We start from the raw sequence: 21047 nt of genomic DNA on the forward strand, positions 1-21047 counted from the left end.
TGTTGCATTCAATTAATTTCATGTAGTTACTTATAATTGGGGGCTAGAGAGAGGGCTCCACAGTTAAGCGCACTGGCTGCTCTTCTAAAGGTCCTGAGTTCAATTCCCAGCATCCACATGGTGGCTCACAACCATCTGTAATGAGACCTGGTGCCCTCTTGAGGGAGAGACCTGGTCCACCATCCCCATCAACTTAGACCATAACACCCAATATGGACAACTTCAACAGACCCGCCATATACGGGCTGCCCATACATGCTTCAGCACTGCGAGGGCATAAATCTCATTTCAGTTACTTATAAATCACTGACCATGTTCTTGCTTCCCAACTCGTTTTCCAGCTTCCCTGTGAGCTACTAGACTTGAGAAATCCTTTCTCTTTATCTGCACTACTGTTGATTGCAGCTCCTACTACACTGTTCCTTTACTTCTCTCCCACGTCTGGTGTGTTGTATGAATCAGGCAGTCTCTGTTTTCCACGTCCACATTCAGCCCCTGCCTTCTCTTGCTCTCATTCTGATGCTGACGGTGAGGGCTGCTGAACCCATCTAGTGGGCTTTTTTATTTGACTGTTGCACTTTTTAAGTTCAAGATATATATATATATATATATATATATATATATATATATATATATTCTACTGTTTTGTTTAAACTTTTTCTATTTGTTTCAAGTATTTTATAACTGACTAGTGAAGTATTTTGTAATGGCTGTATGTATGTATGCATTCATTCACTCATTCATGTATGCAAAAAACAAGATCTCTAAATGCTGCTTGCTCAGGCTGGCTCTAGAGTCTCCATCTTCCTGTGCTAAGACTTCAGAAGTGCGATACCATGTCTAACTATATATAATGGGTGCTTGTAAAATCTTGACATCTCTGCCATCTTTGTGTTGGTATCTGCTGATTGCTTTCTCTCACTGAACATGAGATTGTTCTGTCTCTTGCTACAAGAAATGTATCTGTCTGTCTGTCTGTCTGTCTACCTAATAATCAATCATTATCTATTTGTAGTACAGGGAATTAAACCCAGGGTCTAACATATGCTAGGCAAATGCCCTAATACCAAGCTATAACCTAACTCCCTTTTTTATTTATTTTGAAAGAGGGTATCAATATGTTGCTAAGGAAGGCCTTTAAATTCTGATACCCAGCACACTGAATAGGTGAATTCCAGGCTTGTACCAACAGGTTCAGCTAAGAAGTGACTTTTTAATTAACTTAAATATTCAAAAATATTATATTACAAAACTATGGATTTCCCTTAAACCTACTTTAACTGGCTTACTTTGACTATGTTCCAGACAGTTATAGGGGCCTTACCTCACTTTCAGTGACACCAGATGGGGAAGGACATCCTTGCCACCCCCCCCCCCCATTTTGAGAGGTTCATTCCAGTTATTTAGGAGGCCTTGCCTGATACCAGCACAGCAGAAAGGGATAGAAGAATCTCACTACTGCTCTGAACTAGGAGCTTCACCTGTGGGCTCTACTACAGGACCATGACGGAGACCCTGGACAACACCCTAGAAGGGAAATGGCACTACCACACTGGGAGGAGGTCCACACTCCCTTCTCACAGTCGCAAAGTGTTTAGGTAGAGAAGGGGCAGGCAGCATTGTATCTGCCTGACTGCAACCAACATTTCATCACTGCAAAAAGTTTTTCGGAGAGTACCTGGCAGGCAGGTGTAGGCTATTAAGGGGTGATATCCAGGTTCCCTCCTCAACTGGCTGTTGGGAGAAAGGGTAGGATCCTGGTATCTTCTGTGATTATCTGGGGTTCAGGAACTGTTCACCAAGAGCTGGCTGAATTGTAGGATTCCCCTCCTTTCCCAATTATTCAGCAAGAAAAAGCAGGCTTTCATTGGGACCATCTGTTTCTTTATCTGCCAGTGTTTCTGAGTGGCCAGTTTCTTTTTCTCAAATCCTAAGATAAATGAATTAAAAAGAAAACCCCAGGAATGACCTGCCCATGGTTCCTCTGAAGACATGGTCGGGACAGTTGGATCCAAGGGCTCCGTTCAGAGTTCTCTTAGTTCAGTGTTCTGCACAGTGTACAAGGCTCCTAAGTCTATGTTTTGTCTTTAATATTCTTGTTAACTTAAAATAGTTCAGCTTTTCCCAAAACTGTAAAACCAATCTAATATTTTAGAATTTTCCAAATCTGTAAAACACACATACACATTCAATTTAGTTCTAATTTAACTTGCTATTCAATGCAAGATACTCTAAGTTCTTTTCAGAAAGAAAACACCGTTGAAAGTTTAGTTCTGTATGTGTTATGTGTGTAAAATTTAGGCTAACATATAAATGGCATGTACGAATGTTTATATGTATAGGTTTTTGTCTTTTTCTCAAGTGCTGGCGATCAAATCTAGTCTTCATACACAGAAGGCAGGAGCTCCACCACCAAAGAACATCTCCAGTCTAATGGAGTATACCATCAATACCCACTGAACTAACACCCGGAAAGCCGGTGTCATGCTTGCCAGAATCACGTTTTGATATTAGGGCAATGAAACTGTCCTCCTAAAAATTATGCTAACTTACAAACATGGACAGAGTATATATTCAAGCTACCCATAGTTTGGGGGGGGGGTTAGCATTTCATTTACTGTTAGCATACTGAACTTTCTTTTCTAAAATCTATCTGAAGACTGAATTCTTGCTGATGGATATAATTTAAGGCAGTAAGTTATAAAAATCTAACTATGAAAGTCTGAACTTAAAGGTGATATCTAATCTCCTTTTAGCAATGCTGAAATTCATCTGCAGTAACCGGGAGGGAGGAATGTGGCACTAGCAGGAGCAGAGACAGCCAAATGCCATCGCCTCAAGCACTGCACATGCTGCTCCCTCCAGCCCTCCAGCCCAGGGACCAGGAAGGCCTGCCACATTGTATCCACTGAAGGGGTTCAAAGGGATTGAACCAAGAGGATTCGAGGTGCCCAGGCCACACAGCTAGGGAGTGGACAAAACAAAGCACCGACCACTGTGCTGCCCCTCCCCCCTTACTGTGTTAATAGGCATCCGACACTAGCAAGAAACAGGCAAGGGCCACGGGTGTCTCCACCCTCTGTCTGGACAACACCAGAGTCTCACAAACTTTTTTCCAGGCGGGTTTGTAAAGTGACTGTTCTGAGCCTCTAGCTTTCTTCCTCACGCCCACGTGCTGAGGAGAACTGTACTTTTAATTTTTATTTCCTTTCTCTAGTAATAAAATACATGGTGTATGTCAAGTTTCAAATGTGTACTATGGTTAGAAAACAAGCCCCTCACTTAGATGCATGCATGTATTTTAGAAAGTTGAGGTGCTTCAGATATTCTTTTGCAATGCCTGCCTTTGCTGGCTCACTTAGCAGTAGGCCATTTAAGTGAGAAGAATAGATTTATCTATATTTTTGTTTGTGTACTGGGGATACAGTTAGAGCATTGTACCACTGCTTTAACAGAATAATTAATTGGTCCCCAATCCATCTATGACCCATAAAAAGTGTTGCACATCACCGACAGCAGATTCAAAACACTGCATTTAAACACGTGCGTCCACTGTTAGGGGAGCCAGAAGATTTTTGCGTTTTCAATTACAGGAATTATATTAGATTTTTTTCCCTCTATTTCTGCTAATGCTACTTGTTTAAAACTTTAGTCATAGACAATTTAATCCTTTCCCATCTACATTTTCTCAAATCCCGATTCACTTATATTGTAGCATGCAATAAAATTAGCATGTATCCATCCACACACCTAAACATTAGGTGGAGAGCTATGACATTTCTTCAAAAACTGTAACAGAAAGTCTTAAACTCTGAGTTAGAAAATGATTTCTTCCTACCACAGAAAAGGCACACTCCACAAAGGAAAAACAAATAAATCAGATAAGTCGAATTAAAAGCTCCTTGAGTTTGAAAAGCAATGAAAAGTCACACTTAAGAAAAATCACAATTACACATAAGAAAAATCAATAAATTATGTCAGAATATTAAAGAAGCCTGAAAACTCAGTAGTAAAAAAAAACTGAAACCAGTTAAGAAAAATGTCAAGTAGTTACCATTTTAATGGGAAAATAGAATGGTAATTTATTATAATTATAGAAAAAGGATTCAGTTGTCTAACCCCTTAAAGAAATTGTAGACCTTATTCTTTCTAAATGCTCTCACACCAAATAGTTAAGACTGATAAGGACATACAAAGAACTCAAGAAATTGGTCATCAAAATAACAAATTATCCAATAAAAAAATGGAGTACAGACCTAAACAGAGAACTCTCAACAGAGGAATGTAAAATGGCTAAAAGACACTTAAGGACATGGTCAATGTCCTTAGTCATCAGAGAAATGCAAGTTAAAACAACTCTGAAATTCCATCTTGCACCTGTAAGAATGGCCAAGATCAAAAACACTGATGACAACTTATGCTGGAGAGGTTGTGGGGTAAAGGGAACGCTCCTGAATTGCTGGTGGGAATGCAAGCTGATATAGCCTCTTTGGATGTCACTGTGGTGATTTCTCAGAAAATTAAGAAACAACATTCCTCAAGACCCAGTAATACCACTTTTGGGTATATATCCAAAGGATGCTCAATCGTGCCACAAGGACATGTGCTCAACTATGTTCATAGCAGCATTGTTTGTCATAGCCAGAACCTGGAAACAACCTAAATGCCCCTTGACCAAAGAATGGATAAGGAAAATGTGGTACATTTACACAATGGAGTACTACGCACAGAAAAGATAACGACATCTTGAATTTTGCAGGAAAATGGATGAAGCCAGAAAACATCTTTTTTGAGTGAGGTAACCCAGACACAGAGAGACAATTATCACATGTACTCACTCACAGGTGATTTTTAAACATAAAGCAAACAAAGCCAGCCTACAAACCACAATCCCAAATAACCTAGACAACAATGAGGACTTTAAGAGAGACCTACATAGATATAATCTACATGGGAAGTAGAAAAAGACAAGACCTCCGGAGTAAATAGGGAGCATGGGGACCTTGGAAGAGGGTTGAAGGGGAGGGGAGAAACAGGAAGGGGAACAGAGAAAAATGTAGAGCTCAATAAAAATCAATAAAAATAAATTAATGTCACAGGAAACATAAATAAGTACAAGGGAAATATATAAATCTCTTTGAGATATACAACATGTGGAATAAAAATATTATGAAATAAAAAAAAGACTGATAGGGATGAAAACTTTTTACATGAAGCTTGTATAATCAGAATAACACTGCTGTGTGATCAGTTCTCTGAGGCTTAGCTGATATCCAGAGCAAGAGAGCGGGAGGAAGACAGCGAGAAGGGTATTTTCAGGTAGAGAAAATGGTATACTTTACTCTATAAAATAGACTTCTCCATTTTCGGTATAGGCCATCTCCCAGTTTTCAGGTAGAGGACCTAAATTATCCTCTGCAGAAAGAGGTAGGTACTGAGGGAACTTCTGAGAAGGGTCCGTGATGGGAGCAGCGAGGATGCTACTATTCACAGGCGGGAGCGTTGCTTCTTGGAGAGTGTGTTCGTCCTGGTCTCCAGAATCGGCTGCTCCAGCAGGAACAAGGGAGAGAGAGAAAAAAAAAAAAAAAAACAAGCACAAAGCTGTTCAACAACACGCTGCAAGCCTGGGGAATACATGACAAATATAACTACATTCTTCCCCCACACTCATTTCTGTTCCTAGATTTTATCAACAAATATTAATTATGCATAATAATGGCTTTCATTATGTCATTTTTACACAGGTATATAATAGGTTTAGATCATATTAACCCATTGCCCTCTCATATTCCCCTTTCTTACTGATTCCTTTACTCTTCACACCTAGCCCTCCTCCTACTTTATATCCCAAACTTTTAGTGACCCTTGAGTTTTTCATCAGCATGTTTACAAAAACTTGTATGTTTTGCCCATAGCAATACCAATGAAAATGCCTCTACCTCCTCTAATCAACCATTAGCGAGTGTAAAGCACTGCAGAGTACGTGGCCTCATGAACCGCTTCCTCTCATGGCAGCCTGCTGCCAGGTCCAATCTTACAGACATCTTGAGAAGGTCATCACAGCTGCTATGGATTTAAGAGTGCAACAGTGACGTTATGCCTAGAAGTTTGGGTTCCACTCCACTCACCACCTTTTTTTGGCTCTTATAAATTCATGCATCCCTTCATCTGCAAGGCTCCCCAAACCTTGGTGAGGGCGTCACAGATGTCTCATTTATAGCTAGAGATTTAACAATTATTTAATTTCTCTTCTGTATACCCTTGATGAATATAGTGACAAAACTTCTCAATAAAATACTTGCAGACCAAATTCAAGAACCCATCAAAAAAATTTTTCATCATGATCAAGTTGGCTTCTTTCCAGAGATGGTTCAGGGACGGTTCAATCAGTAACTGTAATATGTCACATAGATAAGACTCAAAGACAAAAATCACTTGATCATTTCAAAAGAAGAAAAAGATGCCCAAATCGAGCATCTATAGTCTTAAAAGAACTTACTTTTCCCAGTTCTGGCTATCAACTCTGGCTTCTATTTCACTTGGGTAAACAGAAAGGATCAAAATGATAAGGATGGCCAGGGATATAGCTGAGTAGTAGAGCATATGCTTGGCACATGCCAGGCCTGGGCCTCAATCTCTAGAAGAAAAGGAACCACCCACCAAAACAAACAAGCAAACCAACAAAAAACACAGCAAAAGTTATTTTGAAAAGAAACAAGAGAACAATTACCTTGAAGATAGCAAAGAAGAAACCAATTTATCAACTTAAACCCTAAGGATTCTGTACCAAAATCTCAAACTGATCTGAGATCTCATTCCATCAAATTTATTAGGTTTCATGATTCAGAAGAGGGGAAAAATATCAAACTGAACCCATAGACTCAGTGGCATTTTGGTAGATTTTTGTATAAGTTATTAGAAGACTTTTGATAGATGGTGTGGGAAGTCCTTCTGTCTATGTGCTGCTTTTATTGGTTAATGAATAAAGAAGCTGCCTTGGACTGTAATAGGGCAGAGTAGAGCTGGGCAGGTGTGGGTTGGTGGGAGCTAAACTGAATGCTGGGAAAAAGAAGCCATGGAGCCTCCAGAGGAAAAAGACTCAAGCGGCCAGTGGAACCTTGTCAGTAAGCCATAGCCAAGTGGCGATACGCAAATTAATAGAAATGGGTTAACCAAAGATATAAGAGCTAGATACCAATACACTTAAGTGATTGACCAAGCAGTGATTTAAATAATATAGTTTCTGTGTGGTTATTCATAGTTTGCACAGCCAGAATGAACAAGTGGCCTCCTACTACAGATAGATGCTGGCAAAGATAAAATACTGTCAAATTAAGCTAAAAAGAATATAAAAAGGTTTAGAATATTAAGACAGCTATGGCAGTGAGTCAGAACTGAGACTCCTTTGGGAAGCTAAAGAGACTGTTCCTGTGAAAACCAAGACAGTTACCCCAGAACAGCAACATGTGGGCGGGCTGATCTGACTTGGATCTTAGAAGAAGGCTCTCAGTGCCTCCGTATTAACCAGAAACATCAAGGATGATGTCATCAAAACAGCCATAAACAGCACTGTTGATATCCCTGCTGACTTTTCATAGAGGAGGATGATATTAAATGTCAATCTCCATGGGGCTTCAAAACATACTAACCAAGATACAGTCTTTTTCTGTCTCTCATAGTCACTCCCCTGTAGACATTTCTGAGCGAAAGCAGAGTAAGGGATAAAACACCGGTTCCCAGGCTGTCTGATGCACAGCTAGTGAGCTCAACACACGAGGAGACTCTCCAAAGGCTGGATGGCACAATTCCAAGCCTACAGGATGAGCAGTTCTACCACAGCCTAGCACCACTGATTCGGCCATCTGTAGGACTTCCTGGCCAAAAACTCTCTCCTCTCAATCGGGTGCCATCATTAAGGCTCCTGTCTGGAGGCCATTCTGTGTCCGGGTGGTCCAGATAGAAACAGACACAAACCCATTCGTGGTTCCAAGTCACACTCTTGGGATTAGGAATATTCTATCATTTTTGCTCTTTTCATTGGTTCAGGAATAGGTGCATGTTGCAAGACTAAGAAATGAAGGTCACGTGTCTCAGTCCCATTTCTGTTGCTGTGATAGAACATCAAGACCAAAGGCAATTTGGAGAGGAAACGAATTATTTCAGCTTACAGTTGTACTCTACCCATGGAGAGAAGTTAAGGTCAGAAACTCAAGGCTGGAAGCTGGAGACAGGAAGTGAAGCAGAGGCCATAGAAGAGTACTGCTTGGCCAGGCAGTGGTGGAGCAACCTTTAATCCCAGCAATTGGTAGGCAGAGACAGGCGGATCTTTATGAGTTCGAGACCAGCCTGGTCTACAAGAGCTAGTTCCAGGACAGGCTCCAAAGCTTCAGAGAAATCTTGTCTTGAAAAGTGCTGGTTACTTCCCATGGCTTATTCAGCCTCTTTTCTTCTACTACCCAGGATCACTTGCCTTGGGGTGGCCATGACCCCCAAAGAGTTGGGCCCTCCCACATCTATCATTAACAAAGGAAATTCACTACACACACCTACAAGTAAACCTTACAGAGGCATTTCCTCAACTGAGAGTCCCTCTTCTTAAATGACCCCAAATGGTGCATGACGCCAGGGCAGTTGGAGAGCCTGGAGGACCCAGGGGCCCAGGATTAGGAGGCAGTGGCAGTTTCTGCCGAAGACTCAGCAGTGGTTTTAGGAGCCACTGTCATGGTTGAGTTCATTGCCTTGTCCAGGCCATGGGGCTCATGAAGGCAAAGCTAACGACAAGGAGTGGAGAGATCCCCATCACCTGGGCTCCCAGATTAAGGACATGAAGATCAAGTCCCTGGAGATCTACCTGTTATCTCTGCCCATTAAGGAATCTGGGATTGCTGATTTTTGTCCCTGGTTCATCCCTAAAGGATGAGGTTTTAAAGATCATGCCACGGCAGAAGCAAATTTGGGCTGTTCACTGGACCAGGTTCAAGGCTTTTATCACTATTGAGACCACAATGGTCATGGTGGTCTTGCTTTTAAGTGCTCCATGGAAGTAGCCACTGCAATCAGCAGGGCCATTATCTTGACCAAGCTTTCCATTGTCCCTGAGTGGAGAGGCTACTTGGGGGAATAAGATTGACAAGCTTCACACAGCTCTATGCAGTTACAGGCCGCTGTGGCTCTGTGTTGGTGCGTCTCATCCCTACCCCCTGAGGCACTGGCATGGTCTCTGCTCCTGTGCTCAAGAAGCTACTGATGATGACTGGTATTGATGACTGCTAGGGACCACACTGCCACCCTGTGCAACTTTGCCAAGGTCATCTTTGATGCCATCTCTAAGACCTACAGCTACCTAACCCTGACTTCTGGAAAAAGACTTTGTTCACCAAGTCTCCTTATCAGCAATTCACTGGTTATCTTGTGAAAACCCACACCAGAGTCTCTCTCTGTTCAAAGTACTCAGGTTCCAGCTGTGACCACCCCATAAGGTTCTTATACAAGAAAAATAAAGTGAAGTCTGTTTCAAAAAGTTTACTGTTGTAGAATATTAGTTGAAGATGTGTTCATTTGTTTATTCTGTGGAATATTTATTTAATGATGCAAAGATTGCTGCATTCTTTTATGTTGTATTTGTTTAATTCTGGGAAGCTGTGTTACTTTGCCTGTCTAAAATACCTGATTGATCTAACAAAGAATTGAACAGCCAACAGCGAGACAGGAGAAAGGACAGGCAGGGCAGGCAGGCTGAGAGGATAAATAGGAGGAGAAACAGGGAAGAGGAATAAAAGGAGGAGGAGGCCTTCAGGGGCCAGCTACCCAGCTACATAGCAAGTCATGGATTAAGAAGTAAAGAAAGGTATATAGGATAAAGAAAAAAGCCCAGAGGCAAAAGATAAATGAGATAATATTAGATAAAAAAAAAAAGCTTGCTAGAAACAAGCCAAGCTAAGGCTGGGCATTCATAAATAAGATTAAGCCTCCATGTGATTATTTGGGAGCAGGGAGGGGGAGGGGAGGTAAAGGACCAAAGAGTGAAGAGTAAAGAAAAACAACAGCAACAGTTTACAATGGATATCAAAGAGACAGATTCACAGATATCTACAAAAACAGAAAGGAGATCACACAAAAAAAGAAGGATCATCTCAAAATTACTAACAGATAGCGATATGGAGTGAGAAAGATGCAGAATGATTCCACAGAAGTCAACGCACACTTAGGACAATCCTCTGGATATTTCACTTCTCATGTGTCCAAGAAACCCCCAGACCCACCACTAACTACATGCCTGCTCCTTGCTACAAAAAAAATAGGATTGAGGTTCCAAAGAAAAAAAAAAAGTTTTGATTTTTTTTTTTTTTTGATGCAGGGTTTCTTTGTGTAGCCTGGTTTTCCTGGAACTCACTCTGTAGACCAGGCTATATTAAACTCAGAGATCAGCCTGCCTCTGTCTCACGAGTGATGGGATGGACTAAAGGCATGTGCCACTACTGCCTGGCTTAAAGGGACTTCTTTAAACATCACACTGAGGAAGACTCAGTTCATACAAGAACTATGTTTTCAGACTGGTGATATTTTCTTTGTGTTCTAATAAATAAAGCTTACCTGAAGATCAGAGAGCATAGCTAAGCCACTAGCGGCCAGGCAGTGGTGGCGCACACCTTTAATCCCAGCACTTTGGAGGCAGAGGCAGACGGATCTCTGAATTCAAGGCCACCCTGTGCTACACGAGATTGAATCTGTCTAAGAGAGAAACAATGCTCACACAAAGGTGATCCCAGCACTTGGGTCACCTTTAACCCCAGAACTAGGGAGGTGGAGACAGAGGTGACATGGCTGGGTAGAGAGAGGAATAGAAGGTGGGAGGAGACAGGGGCTCAGATGCAATTTGAGGAGCAGTCTGAGGCAGCAGTAGGAGCAGTGGCCAGTCTGAGGATGCAGTCTGAGGACAGAGTCACCCCTTTGGTCTGAGCGTTGGTAGAGGTAAGAACTCTAGTGACTGGTCATTCTGCTCCTCTGCTTTCACCCCTGGTAGCTGACTCCGAGTTTTTATTATTAAGAACAACCAGAATTCGTGCTACATCAACCAGTTCTCTAAAGAATGGTTAAGGTAGCATGGGAATTGTTTAAAGTCTTAATTTTATGTGGGTGTTTATTCCCAACTGGGATTTGACCTCAGCTTCTCAATCTTGAGCAGCAAACGCTCTTACTCACTGATTCATTTCTCCAGTTCCCCAAACGGCTCTTTAACATTTTTGGCTGTCTAAATAGCACGTACTTTGGTCGACAGTATAATTCTCCCACCATTAAGTACATATAAGAAGAATCTGTCTTCAGTGGCTCCTCTTAGCTTTGTAATTCAGGGGTCATTTGTAGAAGACTGTCCCACTACCTGGTGTTCAACTGTCAGTCCTTTGGTTAGTATCTGCTCATTGCTGAGTGTCTGCTGTCATCTCATAAAGATGGCACAAGCTATGCCCTCGGCATACATGTGACCATTATTCCCCTGTTGTCCTGCTATTGACAATGAATGTTACACAGGCATGATTATGGGGTATAACTTCTTCAAATGATCCAAGCAAGGGACTGCAGCAATATCAGGTTATTTTTAAACATCCTGGTGAGTATCATTTTTAATGGGCACATAGTACTTCTACACTGGATATAAATGTCATAGCTTTAGCAAAGCCAGTCTAAAACAGAGCTAAGACCCCATTTTGCCACTCCTGTTCAAGGAACTGTTAGCTCAGAGCAGCTGGTGGATTGCAACTTAAAGAGGTATACAGTGCAAAATGCTTTGAACAACTCCTTCTACACATATATCACAGTGCTGTTAATTATTGGAAAGTACCAGTTTGAGTTAGTACATGGCAGAGCATTAATGTTGTGAACTAGTAATTCATTCAACATATTCCTTGCATGCTGACGTTGCCCCATCACACAGGCACATCAAGCTACCCCACCCTTCTTTGTTTCCCCTCTCCTTTTCCCTTCTACTTTCTTCACCCCACTTCACCCCCATCCCCAGATGCAGTGCCTGGAACCAGACCCAAAACGTATACATTGGGTATGTACTGTACCGCTGATTTATCCTTCCAGCACATGCCACCCCTTTGTGGTATAAGCTACCTGCCTTCTTGGTATTAAGGTGGGAACTCAAAGAGCGCAATTGGTGATCATTTGGCTTCCTGTTTTATGTATAAACTAATGATGAGACATTTTACCAATGATGATCTGGGAACATATGTTATACTTAGATGCTAGAATTTCAACTGGGGATGATAAAGAAATCAGATTTTCTGAGACCTGGCTTCTACCAATAGAAATGTATAGTATTTAAAAACAAGAAACCCACCAATAACTGAAGCTACTACCATGAATTTGGTCTTATTTTCTACCAAGAAGCCTCCTTAACATGTATGTAGAAGACAGTTAAAGGAACATAGCCCCTAGGCTCCTGGGAACAAATCCTAGAGACCACTTCTGGAGCCAACTCCAGGGATCTACTCTTAGAGAAGACTAGGTGGTCTACTAAAGCCTATTCCTGGGCCTACTCTTGGGGTCTATTCCTGGGGTCAACTCCTGAGGTTTATTCTTGGGAACTTATCTTTGGGAATGACTTCTGGGACCCACTCCAGACGACAACTCCAGGGATGTACTCTTGGGGAATACTCCTGTGGTCTAGCAAAGACCACCCCAGGGGTCTACTTGAGGAGACTACTCCTAAGGTCTTCTCCTTGTGTCTACTTCAGGCATCCACGCCTCGGGACCACTCCTGGCGTCTGCTTCCTGTGCTGGCAGAGCTGCTTCACTGAGTCTGGTCTGCTAGATGTTCTTTGGGGACCTCCTCTTTGCTGTGAGTTAGATCATGATTTGCTATTCTTATCTACTGATCTACCAAGATATTAAAGTATTCGGTGTTTTTTAAAAGAAATGGTAACACTTGTGCATGATCTGTTTTCATTTTGGAGAAGACTACAATAAACACACAAAATATTCCCAATGAATGAAATCAGTGGATTTAATAAAAGTAGGCATAAGAATGGTAAATATCTTCTAGATACTGCAACTAAAGGTCAGTCACCATCTATTCCACTCTAAATGAAAAAAGTGGAAATTTTCATAGAGTCAAATTCTTAGAGAAAGTTAGAAGTACTCTAATACAGCCATTTTACACACAAATGATGCTACGCATATTGTCTGTAAAGGAAAATCACAAGCCAAGCCTAAGTACTCCTTCTCTACCCAGTATTTCTTGCAAAAAACATTGAGCTATACTATTGTTGATAATAAAATTATCAAAACTTTTTATAGCTATCTCTTAGGATTCTGAACTTAATATCTGAGAAAACCTCTGGGAAGTACAAAAGGCCGTATATGGTGTCTAACTATAATAACCTTTCCCTGAATATCCTATTAGAGTTTGACTGCGGAGGGAGGGAGGCATAAGTCTAACCAATCTTTGCACTCACTGTGGCTGGATCTAACTAGATAATGACAGTATGGAGAGAAAAGGATCTAATATGCTGAAAATGGATAAACCATCCATAGCTACAACTCTGAGGCAGTAAAGAATAGAAATACAGGCAAAATGGAGGAAACAGGATGAGCTTGTATAAGTCCATAACAATCAGCAACTCCATATACGCTATAGGCCGTGCGTGTGCACTGTGGTACAAATTTGAACAGTATAGCCATATACATATATAGTTATTACATTTTAAGCTATAGCATGCAGATCAAACCCCATACTGTGAAAAATATGCTCACTAACTGAAAATATGCACCCAAGCCTCTGGGTCTTCTATTGCTCAGAGGCCTTGTCCTTCACCACCCCTTCATAATATTTATCTCCTCAGGAACCCATGCTCTGTCATGCAGCATGCACATGCATTATAGAACCTTACAATATTTATTTTCCCAAGTTCCCCCTGGAGGATATACAGGGAAAGTTGTACAAGTTAACTGAAGACCTGATCTGGCTCCATTATAACCTTACTTAGGTGAGAAGAGGATGCTCTGGAAGCTCACCAGCATCGCCTCAACGACAGTAACCTCAGAAAACAAATTTTTATGTTTCAATTCATACTAAGCAACCATGATCATGTCTCACGATCTGTCCCCCTATAATAATAAATAAAAATAATCAAGCAATGGAGTAAAGAAGTTTTTAAACATAATGTAGTATTTTGAAGAGAAAGAAACCAGTTCGAAATTGCAGGTATTTATTCCTAATGCATTAAAGATGGTTTGGGTGAAGTTCAAAGATTCTCAGGAGCAAGCATGGTATGTAGACCAAGGAAATGACCACCTGTCACCCGGCACCCCATGGTCAGAGTTTGACTCTTGACAACCCCGAACACTGGCTGGAACCTTTGTGTAAAGGCTCCAGTCACCACTTTGGCACATCCATTCAGAGGGAACACAGTTTCTTCTTACCTGTAAAGCTACTGTTCATTTCAGGAACATCGTCCTCCTCCTCATTCTCCGTGTGGACTATTCCAGCATTTTGCATATCATTGTAGGACTTTGTTCGCTTCGGGGTCGACTGCTTGGAGCCAGACTGAAGGCTGTGCAAGGCATCCGTCGTGATCACTTTCCCACTGACTGGCTGGCTGGGAGGTTTGGGTGTCCCATAATAGTTTCCTAGGTGATGGAGAGACACATTTGCATGTTTCAAAATGAATACTTTTTTTTTTCCGTCCCCAAGAATCCACATCCAAATCTCTTAGAGCATTAAAACATGAAGCTGGAAAAGCCAGCGCACGCTGAATTTCATGTCTAGAATGGGTTATCAAAGACATCGTTTCGAGCTAGCTAGCTATGGGGTTGCAGAAGGGAAAGGAAAGCCACATGATTTCGATGCAAAGAAGCTGGGACAAAACCAAAAGTGGCTGTGCTGAATGGGGGCGCTTCATTGTCATGGCATTTGAATTTCAATTGGTCATCTTACATAGGCAAGCACATACGGCTGAACCAGATCAAGAATGAGTCTCACAGAAGACAAAATGCATTACTGCCAAGATCCTCCCAGGCCTCAAAGGTCGAGGTCTCTGTCTCTCTTCAAGAGGGAACCAGGGCACTTTGTAAAAGGAGGGCAGTGAGCACCACGTGGCACCTCTTAAACTGAATGGCACGGCTGACTATAGGGGTTATGCCAGGTAAGAACAAATCCTTGCCAAGTTCCAACAGAAAACTGTTTCACTGGTGCCCCCTGGGGGAAAACAGTCTTCAAGGGATGGTCTTCCCTTGCTTCTAACCATCTTCAATTCCCCGTGTTTGGTATGGGCCCCACTATTCTCTGCTATGTGAATGAATGATACATGCAGTGGATGCTTTTTTTTTTCCTTTAGAGACAGGGTTTCTCTGTGTAGCAGTCCTGGCTATCCTGGAACTTGCTTTATAGATCAGGCTGGTCTCAAACTCAGAGAGATCCTCTTCCCTCTACCTCCTGAGTGCTGGGAGCAAAGGCGTGCACTAATACTGCCCAACAAAATGGATACTTTAATTTTTATAAATGTGTATTTGATTTTCATTTGTATGTTTGTTCCTATGTCCATACACATGTATGGAGTATACTTTTATACATGGGTGCACGTACCATGTACAACTCACACCTTAGGTGTCATTCCTTACATACCATCTACTTTCAATTCTGAGGCAAGATCTCTCCTGGGGCTTGAAGTTTGCTGATTCAGTTAGACTAGCTGACCAGTGAGGCCCTATCCACCTATGTCCTCCTCCCCAGCACCGAGATTATAAGCATACACTATTACAGCCTATTCTCTTATGTGGGTCCTGAGGCTAAACTCAGGTCTTTATACTTACATGACAAACACATAACTACCTATGTGCCCAGCCCCAGATATGTCTATTTTAAATTTCATTTAATTATTAAATTCTAACTAGTAAATTCAATTAACTTTCAATATGAGAAACAATGCTTTTAAAAAAGGTTTGTTTTTAACTTTAATCTTTTTAAGGGAGTTAATCAAGTGCTCTCTTTGACAGCACTTAAACTAACATTGGAATAATACAGAGAAGATATGCAGGGCCCCTGCGCAAGCATGACATAAAGCTGAAATTTACTAAGCAATATTAAGGTGGCTTAATGATAAGGCCAGCTGACATGGCAACGTGGATGGGAGGTTTCCCGAAGCCTGCCTCTAGATAGAGAGCCACAGTCAATCAATGGCCTCCGAGGGAAGGAGAACTGGTTTCCTTCAGCCCCGAGTGGTCAGCCCTAAATACACATACATATGAACAGCACCCAAGGGCCTTAGCAGTTTGTGTGTGTATTTATGTAACAAGAACAACTGCAGAAGTCACGAGTCTCTCTCATGAGAGAGCAGGAGTCATGGGAGGAGTCTAAGGAAGCCGTAGGGTGTAAAGAATGTAAATACAGTACTCATGCATGAAATCCTCAGAAACTTCAAAAAATAAAAACAAATAGTTAAAAATTTAAATAAGGTGGGTTGGTGGTGCCATACACCTTTACTCCGGCCTGGTCTACAAATCGAGTTCTAGGACAACCAGAGTTGCTACACAGAGAAACCCTGTCTCAAAAGTCAAAAATAAAATAAAATAAAATAAAACAAAGACACCCCCCAAAAAAATTAAATAAAAAAGAAAACAGTGAGTGGGAGAAATAATGACAGTAGTGATAATTTTCTTCTACAGATTTATGTTTCAAAGCAAGTGATTTTGATATTGTTCTAAATGAGACTATAAGAGGTGTGTTCCAATGTGAAAAAAAATCTTGAGTACTTTATGACTAATCTAGACTTGGAAAACATATTTGATAACCAGTACAGTGGGTGCCCGTAGGGTGGGTGCCTGGACAAAGAGTGTGCTTCTACCAGGTTCTCGCTTCTAACTATCATTACTTTTCTATTTTCTTTTAACGGACACCTGCTTTCCTGTAGTATGGTTTGCGTTCACGTAGCCCAGGCGGGCTGGTCTGCTGCCTCTGCTTCCTGAGGCATGCACTGCCACTGTTTTTATGCCTGCTGGGATCCTACCCAGAGTTCCAAGAACACTAGCCAACTCTCCAGCAACTGAGCTATTTCTCTGGTCCTACAATTAATTTTTTTTTTTAGAAAGAAAGGTTTAACACTAATGCAATATTTTTAGAAGAGACTCTTTAAACAAATTCTCAAATCTTTTGTGTATGAGTGTATGTGTATATCTACAAGCATCTGCTGTGCTTGCTTATGTGGGTGCCTGTGAAAGCCAGAAGAGAGCATAGGAGGCCCAGGACCTGGAGTTATGGATGGTTGTGATCTGCCCAATGGGGATTCTAGGAACCAAATTCTGCTCGTCTGGAAGAGCAACAAGCATTCTCAATAAGTGAGTCATCTCTCCAACCCTAATATTTGTTTCTTTAAATTGTGTTTTGAATCAATAACTTTATGAGCACACATAAAATTATTTTCTTTTGAGAGGGGTGTGATAATCCAAGCCACTAATAAACCCTGAACATATAGTTAAAAAACAGAGGAACCACTGCTGAGAGCACTTGATGTTCCAACAGAGGACTTGGGCTCAGTTCCTAGCACCCATTTGGTGACTCACAACCATCTGAACCTTCAGGTCAAGGGAATCTGACATCCCCTTCTGACATCTGTGAGCACAGGCATGTATGTGGTACATATTAGTACAGGTAGGCAAAATAATCATACACATAAATAAAATAACCTTAATAAAAAGGGGGGGGGTAAAAGGCACCATATTTAATCTCCGCAGACCTCAGTTGGCAGTTTCCCGATAATCTCACGCTGGAGGCCTCGGTTAAGACTTAAGTTCTCACACAGGAAGTAATCTGTTGGTCTCTTATAAAGAAAAATCTTTCATATTCTCAACTTAGAGGTCAAGGAGTTGGGAGGAAGAAACTTGAAGGAAGACATCCTATAGTGGTGTGAGGGGCTAACCCTCGCACAAGGAAAAGCTAGCAATACGTAACAAAGGACACACACTCATCTTTCATCTCCACAAGGTCATGAGACTATCCCATGCTCTCTTTAAAGGTGTGCCTAGACCAAATACCACAACTTCTTCACTGAGGAGTGTTTGTGAGGCTTAGGAAATTAAGACTGTTGGCTTACAAATAAACTTCCACCATAAATTAAACAAACAAACAAACAGACAGACAGAGATAATACACTGCTGAATTTAATTTCAATTCCTCCCCATTACTAATATGCCAAAAGACCACATCATTTTAGAACTAGATGTTGAATGAAGGTTGATATCTACAAGTTAGAACCCACTGAAAAAGGGAGATAAAGCATGGGACCTTGCTGTCTTCATTTCCCGATTATCACTGCTCACCTGTGTCAATCATGATTCAAGAAAAACGTACTACAGACTTGTCTATAGGAAATCTAATCTAAAGGGAACATTTTCTCAACTAGGCTCCTTTTCTCAAGTAACTCTAGGTGTCAGGGCGACAAAAGCCAAGCAACCCAGCCACCAGAACAAGCCCCGACACACTCATTGAATCAAGGCTTTGTGCGGATAAAGTCTGCCCTTACTCTCTTCTATTGGTCTCGCCACATAAGCACTTTGGAGCCAAACCCAGGTCACTACCTTAAGGTTTTTGTGATGGCATGGATGAAGAAAAGCCTACAATTTCCCAGAGTCCTCACGGACTCTGTAAGCTGGCCTTTGAATCAACTCCTTTTGGATTCATCCGTCTGGACCCTGGACTTTTGGTCAATAAGAGTGTAGCATTATAGACTATCTTTCCCATGTAACTACAGGCAGGCAGGCGGGTTACATACTGAGTCCCATGGCTACCCCAGCACTCTGTTGCCTCTTTGAAACTGTGCCTTCCAAAAAAAAAACTCCATCTTTTCAAGAACTTCCAGTGTGATCTAAGTAGGCCAAGTCCAGCCGAGGCAGAAGCACAGACCTTGCAGAGAACACGCAGCATGTACAGGAGACTCTGTGTGAAGGACAGAAATAACTGAGGTACTGCAAATGATCAGACAATTAATGATGGTTATTGCTTGGCAGGTTGCATCGTTCCTATGAGCCCTGAACCTGGCTGTCCCACAGTCTCCACGTTACCCATCAGACATTTCCTGAGGTGCCTGGCTCCAGCCCCAGTGGGAATGTATTTCTCTTCCTCTCTGCTATTTTCAGAACAGGTTCTTCAATAAAATCCAACAAGGGTGGTGGGGAGGGAAGGAAGGGAAGGCAGGGAAAGAGGAAGGCAAGGCTTGGCCTTAATTAACAGGCACAATCTATGTGCCATGAACAAAGCCAAAGAAAATAGTTTTTAACTCACACTTATGAATTAATGAGGGCTGCAAACCAATGTTTAAGAGTTTTATGAAACATTTAAGGAAGACTGTACTATGCCTGGATTTTCAGCAGGAATGAATCAAATCTGTGCAGCTTCTCAACTTACATAAAGTTATAATTTCATTTCTATCCTTGGAGAGAATCTTTATTCTAAGCACTAAGCTACATACTAGCAGTAAGACGTAAAGAAACAAATCCCTTTACACAGCAAATATCAGTGTTGTGAAACTTCAGCAGGCAAATAGTAGCCTAGGAACATTAATTACAGATGCTGGTCCAATAGGTCAGGGTAGGCCTGATACGCAAGATTCCAACCAGTGTCCAGGTGATTCTGCTGCACCTCAGGGTCTCCGTGTTCAGACAGAGAAAACCATCCCCCCTTTTGTAGGAGAGGAGCACAGAGGGTTCTTGTAGGGTGCCACTGTTGGTTCAGCATGAGAAAACCCTTTTCTGTTCTAAAGCTAAGCATTTGAAAATAACCAAAAGCCCAGGGCAATAGTGGCATTCCCTGAGTGAAACACAGACAAAACGTTTCCAATGAGGGCAGTGTCAACTGTAAGTGGACGAAGATCCCTTCTCCTTTTGGAGGTAGTGTTAAAAAACCTCCACTCTCCTCTACGAGCACAGAGAGACATCGATACGCTCTGTGAACACAGACATCCAGCTCATCTGGTTTTGCCCGGGCCTCATGGCCCTGCGGCCTCTGGCCCTGCCCACTATCCAGGCTGGTCTACTGCTGCCTTCTGCATGCTCTCTCTCTGACTCCACAGGGCTCCATTCAGTAGCCCCTCAAACTGGGCCCCCTCAACAGCTCATGGCTCTTGTACCCACCCTTCTCTTTGTCCCTCATCCTTACTACTACCTGTCCTCAGAGCATTACCTGTGATCCCACAGGCTGGATCGAAGCCACACTCTGATCAGACCCGCTGTGTTAACGGGGGACACACACAGCTCCCTTTCTAATGTCTTCCGCCGCATGTATCGAGTGGTTTGACTTCACATCGGTTCTCACTTCTGGGTTATAAATTCACTACTGTTTCTGTGCAAGTCTGTGTTCCCTGAGGGCTGCCACAGTCTATAAGGTACACAGTGTCACTCAGCCATACTTTGCAGAAGGTATAAAGGAACAAGCAGCGACAGCACACATAAACCCCAGCCAAGGATCATCCTAGACACCAGTACTGCGGATCCAGTTTTAAATGACATGACTCTTGGCATGTCTTTCCACTCTATTAGTGACTCCTGAATAGCACATCCCTATGCTACTCTGCCATTATGACATTCAAAAACCTCCCATCACTTTGTACTATCCCTTTTCCCATATGCCCCACCCTGTAAACATATATTTATATATAAAAAGGATAATAAACCAAATCCTGTAATTAGATGTTCCTCTGTACCCATGACTTTGAGTATGAGACCAAAGAGGAGACAAGCTAGTATTTATAGTTATCTTGCAGCAAAAGGAACCAGTAGTCTCATTTTTCAGTTCAAGGAGATGAAAGCCCATAATTTGTAAATGATGAAGGGCATTAAAACATAGATTTGTTTGTGTCTAACATCCTCATACTCCTCAACTCCAGAAATCTCTTAGGATCTCTGAGCAAGAAATTAAATAAAATTTCCCTAGCTCTAGCCTCACCATCTTCAAATTCAGGGAAAAACCAAAGACAGCACAGGTTTCATTTGGTTACTTTCATTATCAACAGAGAACATTCCACAGCACAGTTTGCCAGCAGAGCTTATCACAA

General features: G+C 41.9%; 1 protein-coding gene and 1 non-coding gene across 21 annotated transcripts in view; one reads left to right on the plus strand and one right to left on the minus strand.

The window, feature by feature from the left end:
* Positions 1-21047, minus strand: part of Magi1 (membrane associated guanylate kinase, WW and PDZ domain containing 1) — a 592347-nt gene that overhangs the window by 100998 nt on the left and 470302 nt on the right. For all 20 annotated transcript variants that reach the window (XM_041638327.1, XM_041638278.1, XM_041638324.1 and 17 more), the window contains 2 exons: positions 14428-14634; positions 5343-5544 (listed from right to left, as the gene is read on the minus strand). In XM_041638327.1, coding sequence (XP_041494261.1) covers positions 5343-5544; positions 14428-14634 — 409 coding nt within the window. The remainder of the gene's footprint in view (positions 1-5342; positions 5545-14427; positions 14635-21047) is intronic.
* LOC121443819 lies at positions 15984-16090 on the plus strand. The gene has a single exon (XR_005973709.1). It is a non-coding gene; the product is annotated as a U6 spliceosomal RNA (small nuclear RNA).

The sequence above is a fragment of the Microtus oregoni genome, unplaced genomic scaffold (genome assembly GCF_018167655.1).
Source record: "Microtus oregoni isolate MIOR12 unplaced genomic scaffold, Mior012 000002F_ref0000024, whole genome shotgun sequence".
Lineage (NCBI taxonomy): Eukaryota > Metazoa > Chordata > Mammalia > Rodentia > Cricetidae > Microtus > Microtus oregoni.